General features: G+C 40.2%; 1 protein-coding gene across 1 annotated transcript; it reads left to right on the top strand.

The window, feature by feature from the left end:
* The first annotated feature begins 56 nt into the window (after positions 1-56).
* med19a (mediator complex subunit 19a) lies at positions 57-8870 on the top strand. Its single transcript, XM_061726324.1, has 6 exons — positions 57-423; positions 1529-1651; positions 4074-4207; positions 4347-4443; positions 4530-4624; positions 8483-8870. The coding sequence occupies exons 1-6, from the start codon at positions 204-206 to the stop codon at positions 8546-8548; spliced, it is 735 nt and encodes a 244-aa protein (XP_061582308.1). The 5' UTR covers positions 57-203; the 3' UTR covers positions 8549-8870.
* Positions 8871-8883: the final 13 nt, after the last annotated feature.

The raw sequence follows: 8883 nt of genomic DNA, 5'->3' as shown, positions 1-8883 counted from the left end.
ACACGCACCGTACGATGCGCGTCGCCGCGTGCCCTACGCCGTAGGCTACGCTACGACGTATGCTCTGCGTCGATTTAAGCAGAACCATAATTCAGGCTACAGACACATATGGACTCTCGCTGATCCGCCTGCACACACACGGGCGAGAGGCGATGTGAAGCCGGCTTTTTCCACTCTTTTTAAATGTAGTATTGCTGATAAGTATGACGGAAATGTTTTCAACTCTGTACGGGCAAAACGATGCTCAGGGACCGGCCGGGGCTTCCTCTCTGGGGTTCGGCTCGGGGAAGCCGCCTCCGCCGCTGCCGCAGAACGCAGCCGCCATGGCGGGGCAGCTGCCAGGACAGCCCGGGGATGAGGGGCCTGCTCCCCGGAAGACCGGAGCTATGAATGAACCTTTCTACCTGTTACGAGAGCTTCCTGGTACGGTCCGATTGTTTTTATAATGCCTGCTCAAATGTAGTTGATCTTTAAAAGTGTTTTTTTTTGTGGACTATCAATAGTTGCCCAGCAGTTTTTAGGCAAAGCTGCTAACTACAGGGAGGTGTGAGCTAGTGCTTATCAGCGCTGCTGTTTACATGTTTTCACTCTTTAATCACTAAAGTGGCGCATCATTATTATCATTATTATTTGTAACTTTTGCAAAACCAACTTAATGGTTCATGGTCATAGCAGTAAATATCCATTCTTGTGTTGTTGTTTTTTTTAAATCCAGCCTTATGTAACAGCATCACAATAACTATGTGGATTATCTAGGAACATGACCCGAGCTGTGATCTTTATTATTATTTTCAGAGGTGTCAAAAGTATTCACATTCATTACTCAGGTAGAAGTATAGATACTAGAGCTTAAAAATACTCCTGTAGAAGTTTAAGTATGAACTCAAGTTTTTTACTCAAGTAAAAGTATAAAAGTACTGGTTTCAAAACTACTTAAAGTATAAAAGTAAAAGTAATGCAAGGGGGAAAAAAGCCATTAAGTACAAAAGCCATTGAAAATGAATGCATCTTAGTATAATGCAAATATATTAAAGAACCATATATGTGTACTATTGAGCATTAACATGTGTTTCAGAGAGCAGAAGATATGATGACTAGTTGCCTATAAGTATTGTAATGGTGCAAAAAGTCAAACTTCAGAGGCATGTTATCATTTATCCTAATGTTTATTGGAATGTACATCCAAGTTTAGTTGCAGGAATCTGAGGGCAACGGACAAAACTGGACAAGAACATCTGTGCCACAATCACAACCAAATTCACTCTATCCGGATGGAGCAATTTAACTGGATAGTTTTTTTTTAAAGGCCGAAATGAAATAGAGTAACAAGGCTGTTTTTAAAATGTAAGGAGTAAAAAGTACAGATAATTGCGTGAAAATGTAAGGAGTAAAAGTAAAAAGTCGTCTGAAAAATAATTACTCCAGTGAAGTATAGATAACCAAAATTTCTACTTAAGTAAGGTAACGAAGTATTTGTACTTCGTTACTTGACACCTCTGATTATTTTACCAACATTTTGTGTTTGAAGTGGGAAATGAACTGACAGGCAACACAAACCTCATCACGCACTACAACCTGGAACACGCCTACAACAAGTTCTGCGGGAAGAAAGTGAAGGAGAAGCTCAGCAACTTCCTGCCAGAGTTACCAGGTACAGTCCAGTCAAGACCAACACAGTCACTTTCATGCTTGTTAAATGTTTTGTTATTAATCTGAGCTGGCTAGCTGTTTGAATCATTTGGGGAAATGAAATGCATCATCACTTTAAACAGTTGCCTATGTTTTTCTTTTTTGAAGTAGTCTTAAAATCCTTCACAATAGCATGTTTGCCTTAACTTTAACAAAAATGTATAACTAAAGTCGATGCAAACATAGTTATAGTAAAGGGCTATAATAGTTCTTTAGTTATGACTGAAATGTAAATGACAACAATGTGTATTTGGTACATATAAATGTGCCATATTTACAGCCAGCATGGCACTTCTTTCTCATCATCTGCAATCCAGCTGTATTTATAACCACCACCAAAGGGCTTTACAGAAGAATATATAAAAACATAATAAATAGTAAAGACATAATAAAAAAAGCAATTAAACCAGATACGATTTAAAAAAAATAAATAAATAAATAAAATACATTAAATGAGATAAAGCAACAACTCATAAGATGTCAAAGGCCAAGGAGAAGAGACAGGTTTTAAGAATAGATTTAAAATCCAGAAGAGGTCTGTGACACGTGCAAAGTCAGCATTTCATTTCACAGCGAAGGCCCAGTCCCTTCTCACTTGCATCTAGTTTTGGGCATGTTCGAAAGCAGTTTGTTTAATTGGCTGGAGAGAAGATTGGTTATATAAGCATTTAGGGCTTTTAAACGCAAATGAAATAATTTTAAATTAATTCCTAAAATATACGGAAAGTCAGTAGATTGAGGCTAAAATAGGAGAAATCTGCATGTATTTTGGTTTACCAGTGAAAAGATGTCCATTGAAATGTTGAACCATTTGAAGATGAGCGATGAAGGAACCACTAACCCCAATATAAAGTGCATTACAGTGATCCAGCCCAGTTGCGACGAAAGTGTGATTACTGTCTCAAAATGCTGCCTGGAGGAAATTTGCTTTATTTTGGTCACCTGCCTCAATCAAAGAATGCTAGATTTGATGATTGGCCTGGTCTGACTGTCCAATTTGTCCATTTTAACCCCTGAATCTAGTTTCTTTAGTAGCAAAGAACAAGCAAACATACACTACCTCGTGTTCCGGGTCCCTGGAAAGCGCCTAGAGAAAACTTCTGTTGTAATGGAGGCTATATAAATAAAATTGAATTGAATTTAACTACTTTCAGCGAGGTCTTTCTTGCTCACAGTTGACTATCATTGTTTTTCCACACAGTTGAAGATGGAGCAGAAACAAGAGGGTAGGGAGCTGGTTTGCAGTATGACTTAAGCCTGAATTATGGTTCTGCGTCAAACCAACGCAGAGCACACGTCGTTCCAAGCGAACCAATCACAGCCCTCTCCGTCTGCGTGTGGTCTGCGTCGCCTCGACGCGTAGTTACAATTTTCGGGAGGTGCACGTCAGTGACGACGTCAGTGACGGCATCAGTGACGACGTGTGGTCTGCGTCGACGCAAACCACACGTCGTAGGCACGGCGTCGTTTTGACGCAGAATAGGGCTGGGCGATATATCGAGATTTTAATATATATCGATATATTTTCAAACACGATATGGTACGAGACAATATGGTTTATATCGATTTTAAAAAAAAAAAAAAATTTTTTTTTTTTTTTTTTTTTTACACTTTTTTTTTAAATGATTTTGATATAGCTTATTTTGTGACAAATTGACTTGAATGTTTTATTTGAGATTTGCACAAATGTTTTGTTATTTGCACAACTGATCCTCAGTGGAAAAGTCTCCTGTTACTGTCTACATTGTATTAATTGCACAGTGTATTTTAATGTAATTGTTATGCAGGAAAGGGATATTTGTTTTATTTTATTCAAGAAGCATTTTTATTCTATATATGCAGGCAGTTTATTTTTATTTCATTTGTTTTATACATTTTGATATTGTGCAGACCTCTGTTAATAAAGGAACCTGTGTGACATTTGGCACGAGGCTTTGTATTAAAACTGACTGTTTTTTTAAGGGTTTGCCTCAGAAAAAAATGAAGCTAACAGATGCTATGCTATAATGCTTTGGGGGAAACCCCAATTAAGGCACAGAAAAAATATCGAGATATATATCGAGTATCGCCATTTAGCTAGAAAATATCGAGATATGACTTTTTGTCCATATCGCCCAGCCCTAACGCAGAACCATAACTCAAGCTTTAAACGTAATGTAATCCTGCACATGGATGCTAAAGATTAAATTTATCAAAAGTCTGTCATACAGGGAGGGCCTTGCTTGTAGACCTTTGTTATTTACTCTGGCTTTTGTTCTTAACATTGCTTGCAGCCTCAGCGTTTTCTGATTAGTTGTTTATTTGTGAGCAAAACTGAACCTGTTTGTTGCGACTTGTGTCTCTTCTTTTGTTTTAAACTGCTCTTCGTCTCATGGGTGCTGCAGGTATGATCGACTGCCCAGGCACTCAGGATGGCAGCTCATTGCGTTCTCTGATCGACAAACCTCCAGTATGCGGGAACTCCTTCAGCCCACTGACTGGCGCTCTGCTCACAGGCTTCCGACTACACACAGGACCGGTACTTCTAATACAGATCAGTGCACTAATTCCAAGCATGCTGAAACTAATTACTCCACTTATTACTGGTATAATGGTAAAAAATATATAATTGGGCTTGTTCTAAGTCTGCTGTTCTTCTTGTTTTTTCTTTCTCCCAGCTCCCAGAACAGTACAGACTGATGCACATACAGCCTCCAAAGAAGAAAAGCAAACACAAGCACAAGCACCATCGACCGCAGGACCCATTACCACAAGGTATGAAACAAACTAGTCAAACACACAAATTCAGAGGAGTGGAATATGTGTTCGGCTCACTGATCTGCTATCTGTACAATGTACAGAAACTCCGTCAGACTCTGATCCCAAGAAAAAGAAGAAAAAGAGGGACGATGATCCTGACCGCAAGAAAAAGAAGAAAGATAAGAAAAAGAAGAAGGTAAGACAATTTATCAAGACCCTACTAATTCACAGACTTTACAGGACGAATGTTAAAAAGGATTAACAATCTGAAGCTTTTAGATTGCAATAATTGCGAGGTGGCGGTAAAATGACCCAATCAAAAGGAGATATTAAGCAGGAAACAATCACTCATGAAGAGTCTCATCTGGGAACATCAGAGCAACTGTGAAAAAGCACCAAATATCATCAAGCCTTTATGGTCGAGCACATAGATGAACTAGCTAACTCAGAGCAAGCTCTCGCAATCCTTCCTCAACCAAAGAACTGGAATACGTTGGTTTGTAAAGTTTGTCGAGTCTAAAGCCAGGATTTCTGGAGACATGAATAAGACTGCAAGGAACAATCAAAATAGAGTTAATTAGTTGACAACAAATGTAATCATCGATTGTTAGTTGGTTATGTCATCACACGTCTGTTTCATGCTTAGGATTGGAGCTTAGGACACTTCTTAAAGGAAATATGGTGTTCATATTTCTTTTAGTATAAAAGGCACCTGTTCACAGCCTCAAACAGTCACACTCCAAACTCCACTATGGTCAAGACCAAAGCGCTGTCAAAGGACGTGAGAAACTAAATTGTAGACCTGCACCAGGCTGGGAAGACTGAATCTGCAATAGGTAAGCAGCTTGGTGTGAAGAAATCAACTGTGGGAGCAATTATTAGAAAATGGAAGACATAAAAGACCACTGATAATCTCCCTGGATCTGGGGCTCCATGCAAGATCTCAGCCCGTGGGGTAAAAATGATCACAAGAACGGTGAGTAACAATCCCAGAACCAGACGGGGGAACCATAGTGAATGACCTGCAGAGCTGGGACCAAAGTAACAAAGGCTACCATCAGTAACACACTACGCCGCCAGGGACTCAGATCCTGCAGTGCCAGACGTGTTCCCCTGCTGAAGCCAGTACATGTCCAGGCCCGTCAGAAGTTTGCTAGAGAGCATTTGGATGATGCAGAAGAGGATTGGGAGAATGTTATATGGTCAGATGAAACCAAAATAGAACTTTTTGGTAGAAACACAACTTGTTGTGTTTGGAGGAGAAAGAAAGCTGAGTTGCATCCAAAGAACACCAAACTTACTGTGAAGCACGGGGGTGGAAACATCATGCTTTGGAGATTTTCTTCTGCAAAGGGACCAGGAAGACTGATCTTTGAAAGGGAAAGAATGAATGAATCCATGTATCATGAGATTTTGAGTGAAAACCTTCCATCAGCAAGAGCATTGAAGATGAAACGTGGCTGGGTCTTTCAGCAGGACAATGATCCCAAACACATCGCCCGGACAACGAAGGAGTGGCTTCATAAGAAACATTTAAAGGTCCTGGAGTGGCCTAGCCAGTCTCCAGATCTCAACCCCATAGAAAATCTTTGGAGGGAGTTGAAAGTCTGTGTTGCCTAGCAACAGCCCCAAAACATCACTGCTCTAGAGGAGATCTGCACGGAGGAATGGACCAAAATACCAGCAACAGTGTGTGAAAACCTTGTGAAGACTTACAGAAAACATTTGACCTCTGTCATTGCCAACAAAGGGCATATAACAAAGTATTGAGATGAACTTTAGTCATTGACCAAATATTTATTTTCCACTATAATTTGCAAATACATTCTTTAAAAATCAGAAAATGTGATTTTTCTGGATTGTTTTTTTTATTTTGTCTCTCATAGTTGAGATAAACCTGTGATGAAAATGACAGGCCTCTCTTATCTTTTTAAGTGGGAGAACTTGCACAACTGGTGGCTGACTAAATACTTTTTTGCCGCACTGTATTCCGGTTCTCGAGGGATACTGTTCTGCATGTTTTTCATTTTTCCCTGCTTTAACACTCTTGATTCAAATTAATGGGTCACCATCAGCGTGTCATCAACATCTGCACAAGTCTGCTAATAAAAATATCGGGGTTTAGAAATATCTAAAGGCGTTTTTAGATTAGACCGCGCTATTATCACTGGAGGATGAACGCGTGTTTAACGCGCTTTGGGCAATGCAAACGAAAGGTTTTATTGCCCCTTCGGTGCCTGAAGCTGAGTTGAGGGGAGTCATGAGGCATTATCCAGTGGAACTACGTAACATGACGGCCTGCTGTCTGTTCGTCGGCATCGCTGGCTTCCCCAACATCAGAAGAGCTTACACATTCTAAATAACAGCACCCTTTGTGTGGCCACTTCACTCAAATCAAGTTGCGCAAATATGACCAGCATTGTCAGTCTGCCACTGCTGCTGTTGTGTTCATTGAACACAAATAACTTTCTCTGTGAGGCTCTTCAGTCCGTTAATAACCCGAATTTTGTGTCTTGCAAAGTCCCAGTCTGTCATTTAGGTGCTAATTGCAGATTACAGTTCTGTAATGTGCTGAACTTTGTGACGTTCACAGCTCTGAGGACGAGGAGCTCGCGGCTATCCTCTTCTTGTCCTCAACAAATCCTGCCTACGACCCACCATCCCCGTCAGTTCTGTTTACGTTAGTCCGGACCAACGATTAAGTGTATCCTCAGAGGAGAGTTATTTGGGGGGGGGAAGCTTAGTACGCCGCCCCGTGTCAGTCAATATAAAAAGGACCGGCACGTGCTAGATCTGCGTCTTGACCGCAGGTATCCACCAATGTAAAAGAGGTTTACACATGCAGGACAGCCCAGAACCCAGCCCATATCCTCTGCATCCTCTTCTCTCACACCAACTAACTTTATGTCATCTTTCACTTCCGGTAGTTTTTACATTTTTTCTTAACCGAATCTTAATGGGTCATGGACTTATGGTTAGTTCTCTGCCAAATCCTGTCTGCCATGACCGACGGTCATAAAGGGGTTTTAACGCGACTTACTGTAGGACAATATTAAAACCTAATATCTAAATAAAATGGTTTAAGTTATTATGCAGTTTATAATCCGATGAGTCAATTCATTGTTTCAATTATTGATAGATGAATGGACCATAAACATAGTTGTTAGTTGCAGAGACATGAAGGTGGCTCTTTTTTAGCCTGACTAGATAGTTTCAGATTAAATGCTCTGTAAAATCCCTTGATTCCTTTTTGATCATATCCCTGATTAAATCAAGCAGATGGTATTTAAATAGGATCAAGCAGAAGTATGAATGTTCATGTCTTACCTTGACTAAAATGGGAAAAAAAACAAAGCTGTTATCTATAAATTGTGATGGTTAACGTGCTGTAATTCTTACAGATGTAGTGTATTTGTTCTGGATCAGCATCGCAGACGTCCTCTGTAATTATTACAGATTACCGCAGGTCCTCAGTTAGTACTAGTTCCATGCACATAGAGAAGTTGAACTAGATTGGCAGTAACCTCTCAGGAGTTAAATGATTTGCAAAGATTATGGGGTGTCCTATGACACATAATGTGGTATTAATCTGACTGAACCAGACTCATAAAATGTTTCCATTTCTTATGTTCAGTTAGACCCAAGCTGATCTGAGAAACTTACTTATAATAAATGAATGCCCCTCCTGTACCTGTATACTTGAACATACCAGTCTGGAAGGTTTATAGGAAATAGCTAAATTAAGGCAAATTTGACCAAAAACACAATCCGCAGGCCACTGGTAGAGGAAGTGTAAAAGCCAAATGTTACAGGAAAGGCTCTTTTACCTTATAAAGAATCTGAATACTAATCTTAATGTGAGATTTCTTTCTTTGATCAGTTATAAATTTGCTAATCCAAAAAGGTAATGCAACCGTGTGAAATCCTGATTTTGATGCTGATCAGTGTTAACCCAGTTCCACGCAGGTTCACGTCACCCACAGATGAACATAAAACTCGTACAGATCTTCAATGTAAACTCACCTTTCTATTCTCTTTTGCGTCCCTTCTCCAGAACCGCCACAGTCCCGACCACCCCGGCCTCGCTGGATCACAACCCAACAGCAACAGTCTCAGATAGACGGGAGTCCGGTGTGTGTATGCCTGTGTGTGAATGGGTTTTTTGTAAGATAACGCACGAGTGTTTTACAGGTGAATGTATTATTGTGAGTGTGTTTAATGAGAGAAACCAACGGGTGTATGGGTGAGTGTGAGTGTGTGTGTGTGAGTGTGTGTGTGTGTGTGAGAGCAGCGACACGGTGGGTGTGGGTCACTGCGGAGATGTTACAGAACAGTATAAAGAGCTGATGAGCTGTGTGTTGTTGACTGGAAGTCTCTTTAATTTTGTTGTGATATCTTTTGACCATAATGCCAAAATCAAATAAACTTTGGGTATTACCTTTTGTTTGCATCTCA

This window comes from Cololabis saira, chromosome 7 (assembly GCF_033807715.1).
Source record: "Cololabis saira isolate AMF1-May2022 chromosome 7, fColSai1.1, whole genome shotgun sequence".
NCBI classification, from domain to species: domain Eukaryota; kingdom Metazoa; phylum Chordata; class Actinopteri; order Beloniformes; family Belonidae; genus Cololabis; species Cololabis saira.
This window is presented reverse-complemented; position numbering and strand designations above follow the sequence as displayed.

Bases quoted from the DNA above. Each gene is read 5' to 3' on its own strand.
- med19a (XM_061726324.1), top strand. From the start codon at position 204: ATGACGGAAATGTTTTCAACTCTGTACGGGCAAAACGATGCTCAGGGA. The intron at 424-1,528 runs GTACGGTCCGAT...TTGTGTTTGAAG, and splicing joins CCTGTTACGAGAGCTTCCTG to TGGGAAATGAACTGACAGGC. The intron at 4,208-4,346 runs GTACTTCTAATA...TCTTTCTCCCAG, and splicing joins TCCGACTACACACAGGACCG to CTCCCAGAACAGTACAGACT.